Raw genomic sequence first — 24,056 nt, forward strand, 5'->3', positions numbered from 1 at the left:
TATTATTCTTCATTTAATCAAGTATTTGGGACAATGTTTTGGATTTTACTGTAAAAAGTACTTTTGTTTATTTGAGAATAATTAGCAGGAAGGACCAACACAAATTGTTCTGAGGGCTACGTTTGGCCCCCAGGCCATAGTTTGGACACCCTGGCTGTCATGTGACACATTTTGACTGTTAAAGGTGCAGTAAGAAACTTTTCTATCTTAAAGCCAAAAAATATACCTTGAAAAACATGGATAATCGCTCGCTTCTCCACAGATCTGACCTGTAACTTGGCCTGGTGGTGTCTGCTTGTCTCCATGGAGATGAGTTAAATGCTGTAACGTGGAACATCACATCACATCCACCAGAGAAGTTACACGGTGCATCTTTAAATCACGTCAATGGTAAAATGCATCGTACAGTTTTCTTTTTGAGGATTTTACTTTCTGTGGAAATATGTAAATATGGAAATATGGAAATATGAACTGTGATGTCATCAAAACATCTGATGCATTTAAATCTGATTCAATCACTTTCCAAACGTTGTGGCTGTGGTTTAATATAAAAGAATAAAGAAGAATAACGAAAACTCTAACGTTTCATTTCTGAACTGAACCCAAATGTTTATTTACACTTTATGTCATGTTTTATATAATTGATCATTAGATATGTCATAGTCTGAGGGAACGCTCACTAACGAAGGCTCAATCAAATCACATTCTCTATCACTTCAACGGACAAACACACAAGGACATCTCCGAGAAGCTAACAGCAGCTGCGGCTAGGCTAACAGCAGCTACGGCTAGGCTAACAGCAGCTACGGCTAGGCTAACAGCAGCTACGGCTAGGCTAACAGCAACTGCGGCTAGGCTAACAGCAGCTACGGCTAGGCTAACAGAAACTGCGGCTAGGCTAACAGCAGCTGCGGCTAGGCTAACAGCAGCTACGGCTAGGCTAACAGCAACTGCGGCTAGGCTAACTGCAGCTACGGCTAAGCTAACAGCAACTGCGGCTAGGCTAACAGCAGCTACGGCTAGGCTAACAGCAACTGCGGCTAGGCTAACAGCAGCTGCGGCTAGGCTAACAGCAGCTACGGCTAGGCTAACAGCAACTGCGGCTATGCTAACAGCCGCTACGGCTAGGCTGACAGCAACTGCGGCTAGGCTAACAGCAGCTACGGCTAGGCTAACAGCAACTGCGGCAAGGCTAACAGCAGCTGCGGCTAGGCTAACAGCAGGTGCGGCTAGCTAACAGCAGCTGCGTCTAGGCTAGCTAACAGCAGCTGCGGCTATGCTAACAGCAGCTACGGCTAGGCTAACAGCAGGTGCGGCTAGCTAACAGCAGCTGCGTCTAGGCTAGCTAACAGCAGCTGCGGCTAAGCTAACAGCAGCTACGGCTAGGCTAACAGCAGCTACGGCTAGGCTAACAGCAGCTACGGCTAGGCTAACAGCAACTGCGGCTAGGCTAACAGCAACTGCGGCTAGGCTAACTGCAGCTACGGCTAGGCTAACAGCAACTGCGGCTAGGCTAACAGCAGCTACGGCTAGGCTAACAGCAACTGCGGCTAGGCTAACAGCAGCTGCGGCTAGGCTAACAGCAGCTACGGCTAGGCTAACAGCAACTGCGGCTATGCTAACAGCCGCTACGGCTAGGCTGACAGCAACTGCGGCTAGGCTAACAGCAGCTACGGCTAGGCTAACAGCAACTGCGGCAAGGCTAACAGCAGCTGCGGCTAGGCTAACAGCAGGTGCGGCTAGCTAACAGCAGCTGCGTCCAGGCTAGCTAACAGCAGCTGCGGCTATGCTAACAGCAGCTAATGCTAGGCTAACAGCAGGTGCGGCTAGCTAACAGCAGCTGCGTCTAGGCTAGCTAACAGCAGCTGCGGCTAAGCTAACAGCAGCTACGGCTAGGCTAACAGCAGCTACGGCTAGGCTAACAGCAGCTACGGCTAGGCTAACAGCAACTGCGGCTAGGCTAACAGCAGCTACGGCTAGGCTAACAGAAACTGCGGCTAGGCTAACAGCAGCTGCGGCTAGGCTAACAGCAGCTACGGCTAGGCTAACAGCAACTGCGGCTAGGCTAACTGCAGCTACGGCTAGGCTAACAGCAACTGCGGCTAGGCTAACAGCAGCTACGGCTAGGCTAACAGCAACTGCGGCTAGGCTAACAGCAGCTGCGGCTAGGCTAACAGCAGCTACGGCTAGGCTAACAGCAACTGCGGCTATGCTAACAGCCGCTACGGCTAGGCTGACAGCAACTGCGGCTAGGCTAACAGCAGCTGCGGCTAGGCTAACAGCAGCTACGACTAGGCTAACAGCAGCTGCGGCTAGCTAACACCAGCTGTGGCTATGCTAACAGCAGCTACGGCTAGGCTAACAGCAGGTGCGGCTAGCTAACAGCAGCTGCGTCTAGGCTAGCTAACAGCAGCTGCGGCTAAGCTAACAGCAGCTACGGCTAGGCTAAAAGCAGCTGTGGCTAGCTAACACCAGCTGCATCTAGGCTAGCTAACAACAGCTGCGGCTAGCTAACACCAGCTGCGGCTAGGCTAACAGCAGCTACGGCTAGGCTAACAGCAGCTGTGGCTAGCTAACACCAGCTGCATCTAGGCTAGCTAACAACAGCTGCGGCTAGCTAACACCAGCTGCGGCTAGGCTAACAGCAGCTACGGCTAGGCCAACAGCAGCTGCGGCTAGCTAACAGCAGCTGCGTCTAGGCTAGCTAACAGCAGCTGCGGCTAAGCTAACAGCAGCTACGGCTAGGCTAACAGCAGCTGCGGCTAGCTAACAGCAGCTGGGTTCATGTCAAAACTAATGTTGCTACTTTTACTGCTACAAAAACAGCAACTGCTCGTACTGCGGTCAGTCCTGCGGTCAGTACTGCGGTCAGCACTGCGGTCAGCACTGCGGTCAGCACTGTGGTCAGTACTGCAGTCAGTCCTGTGGTCAGTACTGCGGTTGGTCCTGTTGTGGTCAGCACTGCGGTCAGTCCTGCGGTCAGTACTGCGGTCAGTACTGCGGTTGGTCCTGCTGTGGTCAGTCCTGCGGCCAGCACTGCGGTCAACCCTGTGGTCAGTACTGCAGTCAGCACTGTGGTCAGTCCTGCGGTCAGTACTACGGTCAGTACTTGTACACGTACATCTGAGAGGAGATGGGGGGCCGCGGCTCCTGGATGTAGAGTTCGGCGGAGCTCTCGGCCTCTCCGTGCGGGTTCCGAGCGGTCACCGTGTAGAAGCCTTCGTCGTCGTTGGTTACGTGGGAGAGAATGAGCGAGTGTCGGCCGCCCTCCTGCAGCATCCGCACGTCCTCGCTCTCCACCAGCGGCTGGTCTGGAACACGCACACGCTTCGTCTGGATTCACATGCACTTCTGAACACTTCTGAACACTTCTGAACACTTCTGAACACTTCTGAACACCTGATCCTCCTTATAATAAGTATGTTATATGTTTGAGTCATCGTTCTTCTTCTGCCTTCAAGACGCTCCAGGTTGTATCATAAAATATACCGTATTTTCCAGAGTATAAGTCGCACCAGCCAAAAAGATGCACAATAGAGAAGAAAAAAACATATATAAGTCGCATTTTTGGGGAAATGAACAGACATTTAATCTATAAATGCAGTTTGAAATGATAACGTTAGAGAACATGGTGAATAGGTTTACGTATGCTAACTCTAGCAACTTCAGCTACATGAGGCGGTGTACGTATGCTAACGCTAACACCTTCAGCTACATGACACGGTGCACGTATGCTAACGCTAACACCTTCAGCTACATGACGCGTTGTACGTATGCTAACGCTAACATCTTCAGCTACATGACGCGGTTTACGTATGCTAACGCTAACACCTTCAGCTACATGACACGGTGCACGTATGCTAACGCTAACACCTTCAGCTACATGACGCGTTGTACGTATGCTAACGCTAACATCTTCAGCTACATGACGCGGTTTACGTATGCTAACGCTAGCAACTTCAGCTGCATGGCGCGTGTACGTATGCTAACGCTAGCACCTTCAGATACATGACGTGGTGTACGTATGCTAACGCTAACACCTTCAGCTACATGACGCGGTGTACGTATGCTAACACCTTCAGCTACATGACGCGGCGCACGTATGCTAACGCTAACACCTTGAGCTACATGACGCGGTGCACGTATGCTAACGCTAACACCTTCAGCTACATGACGTGGTGTACGTATGCTAACGCTAACACCTTCAGCTACATGATACGGTGTACGTATGCTAACGCTAACACCTTCAGCTACATGACGTGGTGTACGTATGCTAACGCTAACACCTTCAGCTACATGATACAGTGTACGTATGCTAACGCTAACACCTTCAGCTACATGACGTATGCTAACGCTAACACCTTCAGCTACATGACGTATGCTAACGCTAACACCTTCAGCTACATGACGTATGCTAACGCTAACACCTTCAGCTACATGACGTATGCTAACGCTAACACCTTCAGCTACATGACGTATGCTAACGCTAACACCTTCAGCTACATGACGTATGCTAACGCTAACACCTTCAGCTACATGACGTATGCTAACGCTAACACCTTCAGCTACATGACGTATGCTAACGCTAACACCTTCAGCTACATGAGGCACAGACAGAACTGTGGTAAGTGTCTGGTATGTTAACGTAACATATGAACAGTTCTTCAGATAACTATAGCATAAAGAACATGCTAACATGCTAACAAGTTTAGCAAAGCATCAGTTTTACCCCAAATCACTAAATCCACTGAATTCTTCTTCCTCTGTGTCACTTCTAAACAACTCCACAAACTCCAGAGGAAGTGCAGATTCTTCTTCTGCGTCGCTTAGAGCCTAGAGCGCCCTCTTGTGGTTGTCAGTGTGAAAATAACAAATAATATCACATATAAGTCGCTCTGGAGTATAAGTCGCACCCCGGCTAAAACTATGAAAAAAGGTGCGATTTATAATCTGGAAAATACGGTAAATGTCATTTAGAAGTAACTCTTGTTTTATGTAAGTCAGAAATCCTTTTTACTTTTTTCATTAATACTTCATATCAGACAAGAGCATAATATGTCTTTAATCAGAGAATACTTTGTACCGAAGTGGCTCCAGACGACCTTTGGCGCCGGCCGTCCGCTCACTTTGCAGTCGAAGCGAGCGTTGCGTCCCTCGATCACCTCCAGCACGTCCAGCGAGCGCGTGAACAGAGGTTCCACCGACGGCAGCACCGACAGTTTACCGCACGACGTCACCTCCTCTGGAACAAGCACAGGCCCGTTTCAGTCCCGGTTCGGCCCCGTTTCGGTCCCGGTCTGGTCCCGGTTGAGACACGGTTCAGTCCCAGTTCGGTCCCGTTTCAGTCCCGGCTCAGTCCAGGTTCAGTCCCGGTTGAGAACCGGTTCAGTCCCGTTTCGATCCCGTTTCAGCCTCGTTTCGTCCCGTTTTGGTCCCGTTTCGATCCCGGTTCAGTCCCGTTTCAGTCCAGGTTCAGTCCAGTGTCGGTCCAGTTTCTCTCCCGTTTCTGTCCCGTTCTGGTCCCGTTTCGGTTCCGTTTCAGTCCCGTTTTGGTCCCGTTTTGGTCCCGTTTCGATCCCGGTTCAGTCCCGTTTCGGTCCAGGTTCAGTCTTGGTTCAGTCCCGTTTCGGTCCCGTTTCGGTCCCGTTTCGGTCCCGTTTCGATCCCGGTTCAGTCCCGTTTCAGTCCAGGTTCAGTCCCGTTTTGGTCCCGTTTCGATCCCGGTTCAGTCCCGTTTCAGTCCAGGTTCAGTCCCGTTTCGGTCCAGGTTCAGTCTTGGTTCAGTCCCGTTTCGGTCCCGTTTCGGTCCCGTTTCGGTCCCGTTTCGGTCCCATTTCGGTCCCGGTTCGGTCTTGGTTCAGTCCCGTTTCAGTCGGTACCTTTGGCAGAGCTGATCTTGCAGGTGTAGCTTCCGGAGTCGTCTTCGTGCACAGAGTTGAGCAGGAGGCGGCACTTCCTCCCGTTGAAGTGCATTTTGCAGTTGAGCAGCGCCGGCTGGATGAGCTTCCCGTCCGAGAGCCAGTCCACGTCGGTGTCTTTGGGGCCCATCACGTGGCACTCGAACAGAACCGTGTCGCCAGCTTTAGCCGTGATGTCGCGGACCGGGCGGACCACGGCCAGGGCGGGCTCCACGGGCGGCGCTGAGGGGACAAAACGCCGCTCAGAAACTGTTCATGACACACAAAGGTTCAGGGCGGACAAAAAACACAAGCAAATACTACAGCACCCGACAAAAATGATCCTGAAGGTTTCAGTTTTCAAGTTTTGGACTTTTTATGACCTTTATGACCTTGATGACCTTTATGACCTTTATGACCTTTATGACCTTTATGACCTTTATGACCTTTATGACAGAGGCGGACTCGCGGGGACCTTTACCTCATACGCACTGCAGTTGTGTCCTGAGGCAAGACACTTTTCCCGCCGTCACTGGCAGGACAGAAATGTGATGAAGAGAGTGAAGTGTTTGTACTGGAGGAGAAACTGTACATAACCCGTGATTTATCGTCTGAAGTGAACGTCAAGGACACAAACATGAGACAAACCAACTTGATCGTTTCCTGGCAGTGAGAGACGATCGAACATGACGTCATGATGAGGATGTTGTATTGAAGATGAGCAAAGTTTGAAGTTTATCGTCTATTGCATGAAACAGAAATAAAGTGACAATGTTAACCGAGGCATAAAGTTATAAATGTGATATTTCTGCACTTTTGTGATTCATTTGACCGACATTTCACACTTAACACAATTAAACCTCAACAAACACGTTTAAAGACTTGTTTGGACACATTTTTGATTCAATTGGTTTGATTACTATAGCGAAGAAAAAGGATTTGAAGATGAAAAAGTGGCTTAATTTAATGTATTTGGGAAAATTCCAAATACAACACAACATAGTCACTTGTATTATTGTGTTAAGTCTGTTTAATCATTATATTTCAATGTTTTAGTTGAACTCCTGTCTCTTTTCTAGCAGACGTCTTTGAATTCATATTTATCTGGAACATTCATATTTGAAAATTCTTGAAAACAAATCACAGACTTACAATTTTTGCCACAAACAAAACCACAAGAAACCAAAACATTCATAAGTTTATTGCAGATTTCAGAGTTACAGAGTCAAGACGACCTTTGTTACACCAGAGTTAATTGTTCTGTGACGGTGAGTAACTTTGAGTCCACAAAACACACTGAAATGAAACAGAAATGAAACAGTAAAGTTGGTGTAGCTTTAAAGTTAAAGTTAAATAAAGTCACACCAGGAATAACATTATGATTGAAAGAAATAGATTAAAAGTGTTCTTTTTTCCAGAGTATAATATTAATGTGGTTTTATACTAGTTTTGATCCAGAGTCGTAAAACTTCAAAATCATAATCTCATGTCAAATCAAGAGCTGGGATTTAGAGGCTGTAAAATGTGGAGACAATGAGACAACGGATCAGAAATGTCATTTAAAATACAAATGTCATTTGATATTTAACTATTTTATTTATATATATATGTATATGTATATAAAACCTCATATACAGAGTGTCATAAACCTTAAACAAAATCTTTTAAAAATAAAGTCACACATTTTAACTGTGAGAACGAAGCTGTTTTTTGAGTTTAAGGAAATGTGCAGTGTCTCCATGATTTAACCAGTTAAACCCGACTCCAGTGTAGAGAGAGTGAGTGAAAGTGATCTGGACTCTGTGGATGAGGCTCATCTTACATTCAGAGACGCTGTAAAACGACAAATCCCCTGCACTGTGGTCCAGGTAAACCCCGATTCTGGACGAGACCGGACCTGAGACCTGGGACTGGACTGAGTTAAACAGAAATAAAGGATCGGTTTTGTGACAAACTTAAGCCCAGGATTTATCATTGAATCCAAATATACATTCATTAGAGTTTCCTTTTCTCTGAATATCTCTGTATGAAACTGCTATATAAACAAACGTCCCGCTCCACTCCACCTCCCAGTAACATCGGCCCCTCAGACTCTCTCTGCTCAGGACCTGACACATGTCACTGAATCTGTCTGAATGATCAGGATAACTCTGGTTTTCTCTCATAACTGTTGCTCTTCTGTTTCCATCAGACAGAGACAGTCTGGTGTGAGCTGTGTTTAGGTCCAGAGTGATTTCTGTATAATATTGTAAGAAGTCCTCTCTGGAGCTGGGTTCAGCTGGTGACAGTAAAACCTGGACTGGACTCAGAGTGAGCTGGAGTTTGTCCCTGAGCGCTGACACAGCTCTGGTCACGTCCTCAAAGTAGCTCCGGGGCCCTGTCTGAATCCTGGCTGGCTCTGTGCTCTGTGTGTCTGTGGACAGTGAAGCGTAGAGCTGTAGAAACTGGTTATGATCCGGAGTGAGGGACAGTGTGTCCAGCTCAGAGATGCTCCTCTTCAGCTCAGTCACGTCCTGCTGCAGTTGGTCCTGGAGCTCTTGGACTGGGCTCAGTTGGGTCTGCTCCTGGGAGAGGATCTGCTGCTCCACTTCAGAGCCTCTTTTCTCCAGGAGAAGGACCATCTCTCTGAAGCTGTCCCTGCTGCGCTGCACTGCTGTCTGGGCAGAGCGTCTGATGTCCTGAGCCTCCTGTTTGAGCCTCTTCAGGTCTGTGTCTTTGTCCTGGAGGCTCTGGAGCAGCAGGGCCCTCCTGGCCGGCAGCTCTGCCTCTTTCTGGGCCCTCTCTGAGGCAGAGGACACTATGTCGTGGCCCTTGTGCTGGTCCACAGAGCAGAGGTAACAGATGTTCTGCTGGTCGCTGCGGCAGAATAAATCCATCACTTTGTGGTGTTGAGAGCAGATGTTTTCCTGGAGCTTGTGGGACGGCGCCACCAGCTGGTGTTTCTGAAACGCTGCAGCATCATAATGAGGCTGGAGGTGGCTCTCACAGTATGAAGCCACACACTGCAGACAGGACTGGACAGCTTTCATCTTCCTCCCAGTGCACACATCACAGGACACATCCTGAGGTCCGGCATAGCAGCGGTCAGCAGGGGGCGCTGTGAGCCCAGTCTTCTTCAGCTGTTCTACTAAACCTGCTAACATGATGTGTTTGATGAGAACAGGCCTGGGGCTGAAACTCTGGCGACACTCAGGACAGCTGTAGAGCTTCTTCTTGTCCTCTTTGTCCCAGTGGTGTTGGACACAGTTCCTGCAGTAGCTGTGTCCACAGGGAATAGTCACCGGATCCTTCAGTAGATCCAAACACACGGGACTGAAAAAGGCTTCTTGGTCGAGTGCTTTCTGCGCCATTTCTCCTGGATCAGAGCGACTGAGACATCGACACAAATGAAACTTAAGAGAGAGAGCAGGGGGAGGAGCCAGGGGGAGGAGCCAGGGGGAGGAGCCAGGAGGCACCCACAGCTCTGTGTAGATCTGAGGAGGAAGCAGGAAGCACCGAGCGACAGCACTTTAAAGGCACAGACAGCTTTTCTTAGACTTTAGACTCTGTCGATAGTTTGAAGTCACAGACTCGTGGTCTTTGTGGCTCATTATCTTTGTCAAGTCAATCGTTTTTCCTTTTGAAGCAGTTTGGATGTGTGCACTCTGAAACAAGAGCCGTTTCTATGGAAACATCCACATTCTTGTGTTTCACTCTAAAACTAAAATTCAAGCATCAGAAATAGTCAGCACCTGTTTCCCTGAGCGTGTGGCGTGTGCAGTACCTGTGACCCGGGGTGTGGCGTGTGCAGTACCTGTGACCCGGGGTGTGGCGTGTGCAGTACCTGTGACCCGGGGTGTGGCGTGTGCAGTACCTGTGACCCGGGGTGTGGCGTGTGCAGTACCTGTGACCCGGGGTGTGGCGTGTGCAGTACCTGTAACCCGGGGTGTGACGTGTGCAGTACCTGTGACCCGGGGTGTGGCGTGTGCAGTACCTGTGACCCGGGGTGTGACGTGTGCAGTACCTGTGACCCGGGGTGTGGCGTGTGCAGTACCTGTGACCCGGGGTGTGACGTGTGCAGTACCTGTCACCCGGGGTGTGGCGTGTGCAGTACCTGTGACCCGGGGTGTGGCGTGTGCAGTACCTGTGACCCGGGGTGTGGCGTGTGCAGTACCTGTGACCCGGGGTGTGGCGTGTGCAGTACCTGTGACCCGGGGTGTGGCGTGTGCAGTACCTGTGACCCGGGGTGTGGCGTGTGCAGTACCTGTCACCCGGGGTGTGACGTGTGCAGTACCTGTGACCCGGGGTGTGGCGTGTGCAGTACCTGTGACCCGGGGTATGGCGTGTGCAGTACCTGTGACCCGGGGTGTGGCGTGTGCAGTACCTGTGACCCGGGGTGTGGCGTGTGCAGTACCTGTGACCCGGGGTGTGGCGTGTGCAGTACCTGTGACCCGGGGTGTGGCGTGTGCAGTACCTGTGACCCGGGGTGTGGCGTGTGCAGTACCTGTGACCCGGGGTGTGGCGTGTGCAGTACCTGTGACCCGGGGTGTGGCGTGTGCAGTACCTGTGACCCGGGGTGTGGCGTGTGCAGTACCTGTGACCCGGGGTGTGGCGTGTGCAGTACCTGTGACCCGGGGTGTGGCGTGTGCAGTACCTGTCACCCGGAGCGTGGCGTCACACTGCTTGGTGCCGTACTCGTTGATGATTTTGCAGGTGTAAAGTCCAGAGTCTGATTTCTGAGCAGATTTAATGATCATCTCAAACGTGTCGTCTTCTCGCTCTCGCACCACGTGACGAGGGCCCGACTTCACCGCCACCCGGGCCCTCAGCCTAAAAACACACAATTAAAACGCACCATCAAAACACACAATTAAAACACTCACATTGAAAACACATTTAAAACACACAATTAAAACACTCACATTTAAAACAAACACATTTAAAACACACACATTTAAAACAAACACAATTAAAACACACAATTAAAACACACAATTAAAACACACAATTAAAACACACAATTAAAACACACAATTAAAACACACACATTTAAAACACACACATTTAAAACAAACACAATTAAAACACACAATTAAAACACACATTTAAAACACACACATTTAAAACACACACATTTAAAACAAACACAATTAAAACACACAATTAAAACACACAATTAGAACACACAATTAAAACACACACATTTAAAACAAACACATTTAAAACACACAATTAAAACACACAATTAAAACACACACATTTAAAACACACAAATTTAAAACAAACACAATTAAAACACACAATTAAAACACACACATTTAAAACAAACACAATTAAAACACACAATTAAAACACACAATTAAAACACACAATTAAAACACACAATTAAAACACACACATTTAAAACACACACATTTAAAACAAACACAATTAAAACACACAATTAAAACACACACATTTAAAACAAACACAATTAAAACACACAATTAAAACACACAATTAAAACACACAATTAAAACACACAATTAAAACACACAATTAAAACACACAATTAAAACACACACATTTAAAACACACACATTTAAAACAAACACAATTAAAACACACACATTTAAAACACACACAATTAAAACACACAATTAAAACACACACATTTAAAACACACACATTTAAAAGACATTTAAGAAAATAAAACGAGATCTACATTTTGAAACATTGACACTTTCTCTGGGACTAAACTCTAATGTGATGTGTTATAACGGTCTGGACTTGGTTTAGTTCTGCTTTGGGCCAGATCCAGTTTTTCCCCGTGATCCTTGTGGTCCGATCCGGTCCGTATTTTCCTCGTGATCCGGTCCAGTTTTTTCTGTGATCCGGATCACGGGGAAAGACTGGACCGGATCACGGGGAAAGACTGGACGGGATCACGGGGAAAGACTGGACCGGATCACCGGGAAAGACTGGACCGGATCACGGGGAAAGACTGGACCGGATCACCGGGAAAGACTGGACCGGATCACGGGGAAAGACTGGACCGGATCACGGGGAAAGACTGGACCGGATCACGGGGAAAGACTGGACCGGATCACGGGGAAAGACTGGACCGGATCACGGGGAAAGACTGGACCGGATCACGGGGAAAGACTGGACCGGATCACGGGGAAAGACTGGACCGGATCACGGGGAAAGACTGGACCGGATCACGGGGAAAGACTGGACGGGATCACGGGGAAAGACTGGACCGGATCACGGGGAAAGACTGGACCGGATCACGGGGAAAGACTGGACCGGATCACGGGGAAAGACTGGACCGGATCACGGGGAAAGACTGGACCGGATCACGGGGAAAGACTGGACGGGATCACGGGGAAAGACTGGACCGGATCACGGGGAAAGACTGGACCGGATCACGGGGAAAGACTGGACCGGATCACGGGGAAAGACTGGACCGGATCACGGGGAAAGACTGGACCGGATCACGGGGAAAGACTGGACGGGATCACGGGGAAAGACTGGACCGGATCACGGGGAAAGACTGGACCGGATCACGGGGAAAGACTGGACCGGATCACGGGGAAAGACTGGACCGGATCACGGGGGATTGTGATCCGGTCCGTTTTTCCCCGCCGCATCTTAGTTTGCGCAGATGATTCATTCTGAGTTTTATTTGAGTTTCACGAGACAGAAAAGAAGGAGAATGAAACAAACCGGACGTTCTAAAATGTGTTTACAACGCATTAAATATCATGTACATTTTTAAACAGGTGAAGAATACCAGTGAAACACACAGTTACCATGGCAACATAAAGTGTCGTCAGGAGCGACGGGTAAAGATGGCCGCTGCATCAGAGACAAAACACTTTCCTCTTGAGTCGTTTTCATATAATAAAGGTGAGAAATGTTCCGTACTCTCACTTTAATAAGTCTAAACAGTCAAAACACAAAATAAACATTTACAGCTGTAATAATGTACGCAAAGTCAACAAATAAGACTAAAACTATTATTACCACAAAAATGATTCATTTAAACTGGATTTGAAAGAGTTGCGTGCAGTTCACTGCAGCGGCCACTCGGGGCGCGGAGCAGCAGCATTTAATGTGCTTCTTTTTTTATTGTTTTAAAAGACAAACACGTGTTCAGGCCGGTTTGTTTTTGTGAGGAAAATCCAAAACCGTTTCCATAGCAATGAACATTTAGAACCCCTCAGCCTCCGCTTGGGAAACCAAACAAATAAACAAACGGACGAGCGGAGGACTTTCCCAGTTTCCATGGCGACCGGAGTCTCCCGTCGTCATGGAAACAGAGGAGCGTTTCCCTTCTCCTGCTGCAGCGTCTCAAACTGATATTATATATTACACAATAAACTCCAAAAGAACAAACACAACATGACAGATACAAAGCCTGAATATAATATATATATTAATTATTAATATTATATATATATAATATCTCCCAGTGTGGCATTAAACTCATTATATGATTTTACAACAAACAATAAGCAAGAAGCAAGACATTTCCAGGGTAAAATGTCAGTTAATCTATTACAAATGATGCAAAAAGTAAATTGTTTTTGAGTTTCACAAAAGTATAATTAGTGTTAAAGAGTGTAATCTTTCTGTCGATAAAAGCAAGCACATTTTAACTGACGTCACGCGGGTTTAACTGACGTCACACGGGTTTAACTGACGTCACACGGGTTTAACTGACGTCACACGGGTTTAACTGACGTCACACGGGTTTAACTGACGTCACACGGGTTTAACTACGTTGCGCGCGTCTTTAGTGAGTTTAGTCCCAGTGAAATCACATCATGTTTTTGTTTTCAGACTTTTAAAACTCTTACAAACTGATTGTGCCGCTTTAAGAGTTTGTAGTGGGAGTGTCGCAGTACCGTGACTCACCAGTAGAGCATGGGTTTGGGCTGACCACTGACCCGCACGGACAAGGACACTTCCTGTCCCTCCACGACCGACTGATCACTGACCGTCACCTGAAAAGACCAAACCAGGTCTAAACAAGGTCTAAACCAGGACCAAACCAGGTCTAAACCAGGTCTAAACCAGGACTAAACCAGGTCTAAACCAGGACTAAACCAGGTCTAAACCAGGACTAAACCAGGACTAAACCGGCACTCACCAGAAAAGCCGGCGGCTGTCTGAAGCGAGGGTCCAGTCCGAGTCCGGTCTCTGGTCCAGACTCCAGGTTCTCCTCGAGGGGACTCAGATATTCTTCGTCTGAGGTGATCGGGCTGCTCAGGTCCAGAGGGAGGCCCAGGTTTGAGCCAGACACGTTCTCTGCCAAAACAAATCTGTGGTTTAGACCTTTATTTACGTGAAACATTTAAAAGAGACACAAAAACAAAACTATAACAAGAACAAATAAAACTGTCAAATATTTTTTTAAATCAACGTTTCGTTCAAAATGAGTCAAAGCATTTACACAAAACATCTGAACTAAAGTGGAAAACTCTTGACGTCTTTTTTTACCAACCGATCTTTTATTCTCAACATGATTCTGACGACACAAGGATTTGTTCTCGTCTCATTTATTCCACTTGAAACTTTAAATTTGAATTTTCACCTACATTTTCAGTTCAAACTCGAGTACTCAAGTTTCCCCTGCAACATCTCCTTCTCCTTCTCCTCCCTCACTCTCCTCTCCTCTCCTCCCTCACTCTCCTCTCCTCCCTCACTCTCCTTCTCCTTCTCCTCCCTCACTCTCCTCTCCTCTCCTCCCTCACTCTCCTCTCCTCCCTCACTCTCCTTCTCCTCTCCTCCCTCACTCTCCTCCCTCACTCTCCTTCTCCTCTCCTCCCTCACTCTCCTCCCTCACTCTCCTTCTCCTCTCCTCCCTCACTCTCCTCCCTCACTCTCCTTCTCCTCTCCTCCCTCACTCTCCTTCTCCTCTCCTCCCTCACCTCCCTCACTCTCCTCTCCTCCCTCACTCTCCTTCTCCTCTCCTCCCTCACCTCCCTCACTCTCCTCTCCTCCCTCACTCTCCTTCTCCTCTCCTTCCTCACTCTCCTCCCTCACTCTCCTTCTCCTCTCCCCCCTCACTCTCCTCCCTCACTCTCCTTCTCCTCTCCTTCCTCACTCTCCTCCCTCACTCTCCTTCTCCTCTCCTTCCTCACTCTCCTCCCTCACTCTCCTTCTCCTCTCCTTCCTCACTCTCCTCCCTCACTCTCCTTTTCCTCTCCTCCCTCACTCTCCTCTCCTCTCCTCCCTCACTCTCCTCTCCTCTCCTCCCTCACTCTCCTCTCCTCTCCTCCCTCACTCTCCTCTCCTCTCCTCACTCTCCTCTCCTCCCTCACTATCCTCTCCTCCCTCACTCTCCTCTCCTCTCCTCCCTCACTCTCCTCTCCTCTCCTCCCTCACTCTCCTCTCCTCTCCTCACTCTCCTCTCCTCCCTCACTCTCCTCTCCTCTCCTCCCTCACTCTCCTCTCCTCTCCTCCCTCACTCTCCTCTCCTCTCCTCCCTCACTCTCCTCTCCTCTCCTCACTCTCCTCTCCTCCCTCACTCTCCTCTCCTCTCCTCCCTCACTCTCCTCTCCTCTCCTCCCTCACTCTCCTCTCCTCCCTCACTCTCCTCTCCTCCCTCACTCTCCTTTAAGTTTGAATCTGAAACACGAGAAAACAAAAAGAGGGCGGAGTCTGTGCAGTTTTTGGAGATGAAGCTGCAGGTTGTGTTTTGTGGTGTTTTCATCATGTGAGTGTGTCTCCTTTAAAATGGAGCTAAAACAGTCTCTCCAGAACTGCCAACGTTTAATGATGATTTGACTGAGACGTTTCAGTCGCACAGACTCTGATGGTTTGGTCATTACAGGTGATTTCAATGTTCATGGGAATCATATTTGTGACAGAAACGCTTAAGAGCTTGATGCTGTTGAAACCTTCAGTCTAACTCAGCACGTGAGTGGCCCCGCCCACAGCAGAGTGACCCCACCCACAGCAGAGTGGCCCCACCCACAGCAGAGTGGCCCCACCCACAGCAGAGTGGCCCCACCCACAGCAGAGTGGCCCCACCCACAGCAGAGTGACCCCACCCACAGTAGAGGGCACACTCATTTTAAACCAGGACAAAAACAGGTCTAAACCAGGTCTAAACCAGGTCTAAACCAGGACTAAACCAGGACTAAATCAGGACTAAACCAGGACTAAACCAGGACTAAACCAGGTCTATCTCAGGACTGACCTCTGACAGTGAGAGTAGCCGAGCTGGAGGCTTTCCCGACCTGGTTACTCGCAGTGACGCAGTAGACTCCGGCGTTTGCGACTCTCGCAGATTTGATCCACAGAATGTGTCTTTCTCCTTCCACTTTCACAGAGTAGTTCAGACTCAGACATGAGACCGGCTCCGAGTCTTTGGACCAGCGCACTGAGGGAGCGAAACCATAATGAAGAAGAAGAAGAAGAAGAAGAAGAAGAAGAAGAAGAAGAAGAAGAAGAAGAAGAAGAAGAAGAAGAAGAAGAAGAAGAAGAAGAAGAAGAAGAAGAAGAAGAAGAAGAAGAAGAAGAAGAAGAAGAAGAAGAAGAAGAAGAATTATTACTTGTCAGTGTAATCCCTCATTTGTCCAGGAGTGTTCAATAGAAAAAGATTCAGTTGCGTTACCTTCAGGTGTCGGCGTGCGTTACCTTCAGGTGTCTGTGTGCGTTACCTTCAGGTGTCATTGTGCGTTACCTCCAGGTGTCTGTGTGTATTACCTTCGGGTGTTGGTGTGCGTTACCTTTAGGTGTCGGCGTGCGTTACCTTCAGGTTTCGGCGTGCGTGACCTTCAGGTGTCGGCGTGCGTTGCCTTCAGGTGTCGGCGTGTGTTACCTTCAGGTGTCGGTGTAAGTTACCTTCAGGTGTCTGCGTGTGTTACCTTCAGGTGTCGGCGTGCGTTACCTTCAGGTTTCGGCGTGCGTTATCTTCAGGTGTCGGCGTAAGTTACCTTCAGGTGTCGGCGTGTGTTACCTTCGGGTGTCGGCGTGCATTACCTTCAGGTGTTGGCGTGTGATACCTTCAGGTGTCGGCGTGCGTTACCTTCAGGTGTCGGCGTGCGTTACCTTCAGGTTTCGGCGTGCGTTACCTTCAGGTTTCGGCGTGCGTTACCTTCAGGTTTCGGCGTGCGTTACCTTCAGGTGTCGGCGTGCGTTACCTTCGGGTGTCGGCGTGCGTTACCTTCAGGTTTCGGCGTGCGTTACCTTCAGGTTTCGGTGTGCGTTACCTTCAGGTGTCGGCGTGCGTTACCTTCAGGTTTCGGCGTGCGTTACCTTCAGGTGTCGGCGTGCGTTACCTTCAGGTGTCGGCGTGCGTTACCTTCAGGTGTCGGCGTGCGTTACCTTCAGGTGTCGGCGTGCGTTACCTTCAGGTGTCGGCGTGCGTTACCTTCAGGTGTCGGCATGCGTTACCTTCAGGTTTCGGCGTGCGTTACCTTCAGGCGTCGGCGTGCGTTACTTTCAGTTTTTGGTGTAAGTTACCTCCAGGTGTCGGTGTGCGTTACTTTTAGGTGTCGCGTAAATCAACTTCAGGTGTCGGCGTGCGTTACCTTCAGGTGTCGGCGTGCGTTACCTTCAGGTGTCTGTGTGCGTTACCTTCAGGTTTCGGCGTGCGTTACCTTCAGGTGTCCTTATGCGTTACCTTCAGGTGTCGGCGTGCGTTACCTTCAGGTGTCGGCGTGCGTTACCTTCAGGTGTCTGTGTGCGTTACCTTCAGGTTTCGGCGTGCGTTACCTCCAGGTGTCGGCATGCGTTACCTTCAGGTGTCGGCGTGCGTTACCTTCAGGTGTCGGCGTGCGTTATCTTCAGGTGTCGCATATGTTACCTTCAGGTGTCGGCGTGCGTTACCTTCAGGTGTCGGCATGCGTTACCTTCAGGTGTCGGCGTGCGTTACCTACAGGTGTCGGCGTGCGTTACCTTCAGGTGTCGGCGTGCGTTGCCTTCAGGTGTCGGTGTGCGTTACCTTCGGGTGTCGGCATGCGTTACCTTCAGGTTTCGGCATGCGTTACCTTCAGGTGTCCTTGTGCGTTACCTTCAGGTGTCTGTGTGCGTTACCTTCAGGTTTCGGCGTGCGTTACCTCCAGGTGTCTGTGTTTGTTACCTTCGGGTGTCGGTGTGCGTTACCTTTAGGTGTCGGCGTGCGTTACCTTCAGGTTTCGGCGTGCGTTACCTTCAGATGTCCTTGTGCGTTACCTTCAGGTGTCGGCGTGCGTTACCTTCGGGTGTCGGCGTGCGTTACCTTCAGGTGTCGGCGTGTGTTACCTTCAGGTGTCGGCGTGCGTTACCTTCAGGTTTCGGCGTGCGTTACCTTCAGGTTTCGGCGTGCGTTACCTTCAGGTGTCGGCGTGCGTTACCTTCAGGTGTCGGCGTGCGTTACCTTCAGGCGTCGGCGTGCGTTACTTTCAGTTGTCGGTGTAAGTTACCTCCAGGTGTCGGTGTGCGTTACTTTTAGGTGTCGCGTAAATTACCCTCAGGTGTCGGCGTGCGTTACCTTCAGGTGTCGGCGTGCGTTACCTTCAGGTGTCGGCGTGCGTTACCTTCAGGTGTCGGCGTGTGTTACAATTAAGGTGTCGGCGTGCGTTACCTTCAGGTGTCAGCGTGCGTTACCTTCAGGTGTCGGCGTGTGTTACAATTAAGGTGTCGGCGTGCGTTACCTTCAGGTGTCGGCGTGCGTTACCTTCAGGTGTCGGTGTGTGTTACCATTAAGGTTCTGCCTGCGTTACCTTCAGGTGTCGGCGTGCGTTACTTTCAGGTGTCGGCGTGCGTTACCTCCAGGTGTCTGTGTGCGTTACCTTCAGGTGTCGGCGTGCGTTACCTTCAGGTGTCGGCGTGCGTTACCTTCAGGTGTCTGTGTGCGTTACCTTTAGGTGTCGGCGTGCGTTACCTTCAGGTGTCCTTGTGCGTTACCTTCAGGTGTCGGCGTGTGTTACCTACAGGTGTCGGCGTGCGTTACCTACAGGTGTCGCCGTGTGTTACCTACAGGTGTCGGCGTGTGTTACCTACAAGTGTCGGCGTGCGTTACCTTCAGGTGTCGGCGTGCGTGACCTTCAGGCGTCGGCGTGCGTTACTTTCAGTTGTCGGTGTAAGTTACCTCCAGGTGTCGGTGTGTGTTACTTTTAGGTGTCGCGTAAATTACCTTCAGGTGTCGGCGTGCGTTACCTTCAGGTGTCGGCGTGTGTTACCATTAAGGTGTCGGCGTGCGTTACCTTCAGGTGTCGGCGTGCGTTACCTTCAGGTGTCGGCGTGTGTTACAATTAAGGTGTCGGCGTGCGTTACCTTCAGGTGTCGGCGTGCGTTACCTTCAGGTGTTGGCGTGTGTTACAATTAAGGTGTCGGCGTGCGTTACCTTCAGGTGTCGGCGTGCGTTACCTTCAGGTGTCGGTGTGTGTTACCATTAAGGTTCTGCCTGCGTTACCTTCAGGTGTCGGCGTGCGTTACTTTCAGGTGTCGGCGTGCGTTACCTCCAGGTGTCTGTGTGCGTTACCTTCAGGTGTCGGCGTGCGTTACCTTCAGGTGTCTGTGTGCGTTACCTTTAGGTGTCGGCGTGCGTTACCTTCAGGTGTCCTTGTGCGTTACCTTCAGGTGTCGGCGTGCGTTACCTTCGGCTGTCGGCATGCGTTACCTTCAGGTGTCGGCGTGTGTTACCTACAGGTGTCGGCGTGCGTTACCTACAGGTGTCGCCGTGTGTTACCTACAGGTGTCGGCGTGTGTTACCTACAGGTGTCGGCGTGCGTTACCTTCAGGTGTCGGCCTGCGTTACCTTCAGGTGTCGGCGTGCGGCGTGCGTTACCTTCAGGTGTCGGCGTGCGTTACCTTCAGGTGTCTGTGTGCGTTACCTTTAGGTGTCGGCGTGCGTTACCTTCAGGTGTCCTTGTGCGTTACCTTCAGGTGTCGGCGTGCGTTACCTTCGGATGTCGGCATGCGTTACCTTCAGGTGTCGGCGTGTGTTACCTACAGGTGTCGGCGTGCGTTACCTACAGGTGTCGCCGTGTGTTACCTACAGGTGTCGGCGTGTGTTACCTACAGGTGTCGGCGTGCGTTACCTTCAGGTGTCGGCGTGCGTTACCTTCAGGTGTCGGCGTGCGGCGTGCGTTACCTTCAGGTGTCGGCGTGTACCTTCAGGTGTCGGCGTGCGTTACCTTCAGGTGTCGGCGTGCGTTACCTTCAGGTGTCTGTGTGCGTTACCTTTAGGTGTCGGCGTGCGTTACCTTCAGGTGTCCTTGTGCGTTACCTTCAGGTGTCGGCGTGCGTTACCTTCGGATGTCGGCATGCGTTACCTTCAGGTGTCGGCGTGTGTTACCTACAGGTGTCGGCGTGCGTTACCTACAGTTGTCGCCGTGTGTTACCTACAGATGTCGGCGTGTGTTACCTACAGGTGTCGGCGTGCGTTACCTTCAGGTGTCGGCCTGCGTTACCTTCAGGTGTCGGCGTGCGGCGTGCGTTACCTTCAGGTGTCGGCGTGTACCTTCAGGTGTCGGCGTGCGTTACCTTCAGGTGTCGGCGTGCGTTACCTTCAGGTGTCTGTGTGCGTTACCTTTAGGTGTCGGCGTACGTTACCTTCAGGTGTCCTTGTGCGTTACCTTCAGGTGTCGGCGTGCGTTACCTTCGGATGTCGGCCTGCGTTACCTTCAGGTGTCGGCGTGTGTTACCTACAGGTGTCGGCGTGCGTTACCTACAGGTGTCGCCGTGTGTTACCTACAGGTGTCGGCGTGTGTTACCTACAGGTGTCGGCGTGCGTTACCTTCAGGTGTCGGCCTGCGTTACCTTCAGGTGTCGGCGTGCGGCGTGCGTTACCTTCAGGTGTCGGCGTGCGTTACCTTCAGGTGTCGGCGTGCGGCGTGCGTTACCTACAGGTGTCGCCGTGTGTTACCTACAGGTGTCGGCGTGTGTTACCTACAGGTGTCGGCGTGCGTTACCTTCAGGTGTCGGCCTGCGTTACCTTCAGGTGTCGGCGTGCGGCGTGCGTTACCTTCAGGTGTCGGCGTGCGTTACCTTCAGGTGTCCTTGTGCGTTACCTTCAGGTGTCGGCGTGCGTTACCTTCGGATGTCGGCATGCGTTACCTTCAGGTGTCGGCGTGTGTTACCTACAGGTGTCGGCGTGTGTTACCTACAGGTGTTGGCGGGCGTTACCTTCAGGTGTCGGCCTGCGTTACCTTCAGGTGTCGGCGTGCGGCGTGCGTTACCTTCAGGTGTCGGCGTGTACCTTCAGGTGTCGGCGTGCGTTACCTTCAGGTGTCGGCGTGCGTTACCTTCAGGTGTCTGTGTGCGTTACCTTTAGGTGTCGGCGTGCGTTACCTTCAGGTGTCCTTGTGCGTTACCTTCAGGTGTCGGCGTGCGTTACCTTCGGATGTCGGCATGCGTTACCTTCAGGTGTCGGCGTGTGTTACCTACAGGTGTCGGCTTGTGTTACCTACAGGTGTCGGCGTGTGTTACCTACAGGTGTCGGCGTGCGTTACCTTCAGGTGTCGGCCTGCGTTACCTTCAGGTGTCGGCGTGCGGCGTGCGTTACCTTCAGGTGTCGGCGTGTACCTTCAGGTGTCGGCGTGCGTTACCTTCAGGTGTCGGCGTGCGTTACCTTCAGGTGTCGGTGTTCCGGCGATGATGCATTTAAGGACCACGTCAGCTCCAGTAAAAGCCATCGCGTCCTGCAGAGGAAACTCGAACACGGGGGCTTCCAGTGGGTCTTCACCGGCAGAGACGTACGAGTCGTCCGAGGAGTCTGAGGAAGACGCACAGTTATTCAGAACACGACTCCAGTTCTAAATATAACGAGAATGAAAAGGAGTGAGAAAACGCTGAGTAGGGGCGTGCCCAACCCTTTTTAATCCCATCGACTGGTGCGGCGATGTAAGATGTACAGGCCGAATGTCAGGGGATCAAATGTGAGGTCAGTGAGAAACAGGCCAGAGCCGGACCACCCCGAGCAGAGTGACAGCCCCTTTACATGCACCTACTTTAGTTCAACTTTCTAAGCTAAACAAACACTGTACAATTGTCTCTTTTGAGTTCCTGCAAACCAAAGTCAACCTTCCTAATCACCATCTGCTTTGTTACCTCTACTACCCTAATACTGACGCAAGAATTGACCAGTTAATTCACTTACAACGGAATGAAAACATATGATGTCACTTATCTACTCCAGCATGAACTCCCTAACCCCTGACCCGTCACTGACCCATCCCTGACCTATCCATAACCTATCCCCGACCCATCCCTGACCCATCCCTGGCCCATTTGTGACCTATCCATGAACCACCCCTGACCCATTCGTGACCTATCCCTGACCCATCCCTGACCCATTCGTGACCTATCCATGACCCATCCCTGACCCATCCCTGACCCACCCCTGACCCAGCCCTGACCCACCCCTGACCCATCCCTGACTCACCCCTGACCCATCCCTGACCCACTCCTGACCCCTGATCCCTGGCTTATCCCCGAAAAAAAAAAGGGCTTGTCATTCATAACCCTAAATCCACCCGCTTTTTTATACTCTCCTTCGACGTCAACAATAAAACTATATGCTCTACTCTTACTGTACGTTACCATGGCAACACAAAGAAAGCTCTCTTATTATTCTCTCTTACTGGCAAAACCTTCTTTTTTGACCCAAACAGATTGGCTTGGGCTGGGCACAATTAATCTGTAAAACAATCCAGGTTTCAGTGCAGGGTTACGTGGTTTTCCTTTTGTGACATCACGATGGCAGATTTATCAAGTTTGACAACCACGCGACCAAAAAGTGTAAAAAAGACACTTCCAACATTGTTACAACCCCAAAAAAAACACATTTCTCACCGAGCTCTGGAGACATAGGCCTTATCTTCTTCTTCCTGCTCTTTGGCGCCCCTTCTCTGCTGCTGCTTGTCATCTGCTGCGTCTCCATCTTCTCCTCCTCCTGCACCACGATCCTGGGCACGTTCATCATCACCGCTCGCTCCCCGACCTTCTCCTCGGACGACGCCCGTGGCGGTTTGGCCGGAGCGACCGGCAGCGGCGCATTCGACTCAATCCCTCTCCGCGCCACCAACGGACTCTCCGGTCTGGCCTCCAGCTTCCGCAGCGCCACCTCGATCGGCGTCTTCCTCCCCGCCGCCTCGTCCTTTTCGTGCGTCGACTCCTGCAGGCGCACTACCCTTTGCACGAGCGGACTGGGCGGTCTTTTCTCCACTTTGCGTAGCGTGTCGAGTTGGTGGACCAGCGGCGACGACGATCTTTGGGCGATTTCGACGACCGGGCTGAGGCGGCTGAGCTCTCGTACGGGGCGCTGTCCGGGCAAATCTGCCAACTGCATCGATTCTGGCGGACCGGGGACCTCGCCTAAACGACTTCCTGAAACGTTGGCGTTGATTTGCGTTTTTTGCTCATTTAATTCTCGCTCCTTTTGCTCTTTGGCCCACTGAGCGCGTTCCCGTTCTTGTAGCTTTTGCAGAACTTGCGGCGGTATGGGTTCAATTTTGCGAAACGGTTGCCGTTGTTTCGCTTTTAACGTGAGCTGTTCCGTCGAGAAAGACTTCTTCATGTGCGGTTTGCCGACTAATTTCTTGATTCGTTGCAGCTCTTCCGTAAATTTATTCTCGATGTCTTGGACTTTTTGCGAGTAGCGTGGTTTATCTTCGAGGGATGCAGCTCTTTGCCTGAACATTGATCTTCTCTCCGCCGCGTCCTCTTTCAAAGCCTCGCGTAAATCCTCCCTCGAACTCTCTCGGGAAATTCCCAAGCGACTTCCGCCATCGTCCGAATCCACCGAACCAGCACGATTAAAACCCGCCCAAGATCTCCCCGAGATCGATCCTTCCGGTATGTCCAGACTTCGCCTTCTCTCCTCCAGCCCGCGAACTTTCTCAAACACTTTAGAACTTGCTCTCGTTAACTTCGGCGACGGCCTGGTCGTTAACTCCTTCCTGGAATACTCGCTCAAAGGCGTCTGCGGTCTGGAATCCTGAGTGTTATTGTTCGCTTGTGACGCAGTTTTGGGCTGCTTGACTTTTTCTTCGAACTCCCCGGGCACGGTGTCCTGGTAGTCCGCCGGAACGAGGTTTTTCTTGCGCGATCCGACAGGCGTGGTGGAGCCGGAGCGAGAGGGCATCGGGGACGAGGACGGACGCTTGACGAGCCGAGGAGAAGGAGGCGGCAGCACCTGAGGAGGCGACTCCCTGAGGGAGAAACAGGAGCAGAAATGAGGAGACTCCAGACTGTGAT

At 50.7% G+C, this 24,056-nt stretch overlaps 3 protein-coding genes across 4 annotated transcripts in view; 1 reads left to right on the forward strand and 2 right to left on the reverse strand.

Moving 5' to 3' along the window:
• The window catches only part of LOC140359237 (uncharacterized), a 2,615-nt gene extending 2,086 nt beyond the window's left edge, over positions 1 to 529 (forward strand). The window contains exon 3 of the mRNA XM_072444099.1: positions 1 to 529. This exon is cut by the window's left edge and continues 537 nt beyond it. The gene's annotated coding sequence lies outside the window, so the exon portion shown is untranslated.
• Positions 1 to 24,056, reverse strand: part of spegb (striated muscle enriched protein kinase b) — an 84,747-nt gene that overhangs the window by 47,102 nt on the left and 13,589 nt on the right. For both annotated transcript variants that reach the window (XM_072445346.1, XM_072445345.1), the window contains exons 5-13: positions 22,653 to 24,010; positions 21,430 to 21,573; positions 16,069 to 16,251; positions 14,014 to 14,171; positions 13,779 to 13,867; positions 10,531 to 10,706; positions 5,880 to 6,140; positions 5,084 to 5,242; positions 3,122 to 3,311 (exon numbers count right to left, since the gene is read on the reverse strand). In XM_072445346.1, coding sequence (XP_072301447.1) covers positions 3,122 to 3,311; positions 5,084 to 5,242; positions 5,880 to 6,140; positions 10,531 to 10,706; positions 13,779 to 13,867; positions 14,014 to 14,171; positions 16,069 to 16,251; positions 21,430 to 21,573; positions 22,653 to 24,010 — 2,718 coding nt within the window. The remainder of the gene's footprint in view (positions 1 to 3,121; positions 3,312 to 5,083; positions 5,243 to 5,879; positions 6,141 to 10,530; positions 10,707 to 13,778; positions 13,868 to 14,013; positions 14,172 to 16,068; positions 16,252 to 21,429; positions 21,574 to 22,652; positions 24,011 to 24,056) is intronic.
• LOC140360039 (E3 ubiquitin/ISG15 ligase TRIM25-like) lies at positions 7,650 to 9,281 on the reverse strand. Its single transcript, XM_072445347.1, has one exon. It carries the CDS (start codon positions 9,245 to 9,247, stop codon positions 7,853 to 7,855), a length of 1,395 nt encoding a protein of 464 aa, XP_072301448.1. The 5' UTR covers positions 9,248 to 9,281; the 3' UTR covers positions 7,650 to 7,852.

This window comes from Eucyclogobius newberryi, unplaced genomic scaffold (assembly GCF_026437365.1).
Source record: "Eucyclogobius newberryi isolate DKJ021-1_F unplaced genomic scaffold, fEucNew1.0.hap1 SCAF_14, whole genome shotgun sequence".
Classification (NCBI taxonomy): domain Eukaryota; kingdom Metazoa; phylum Chordata; class Actinopteri; order Gobiiformes; family Gobiidae; genus Eucyclogobius; species Eucyclogobius newberryi.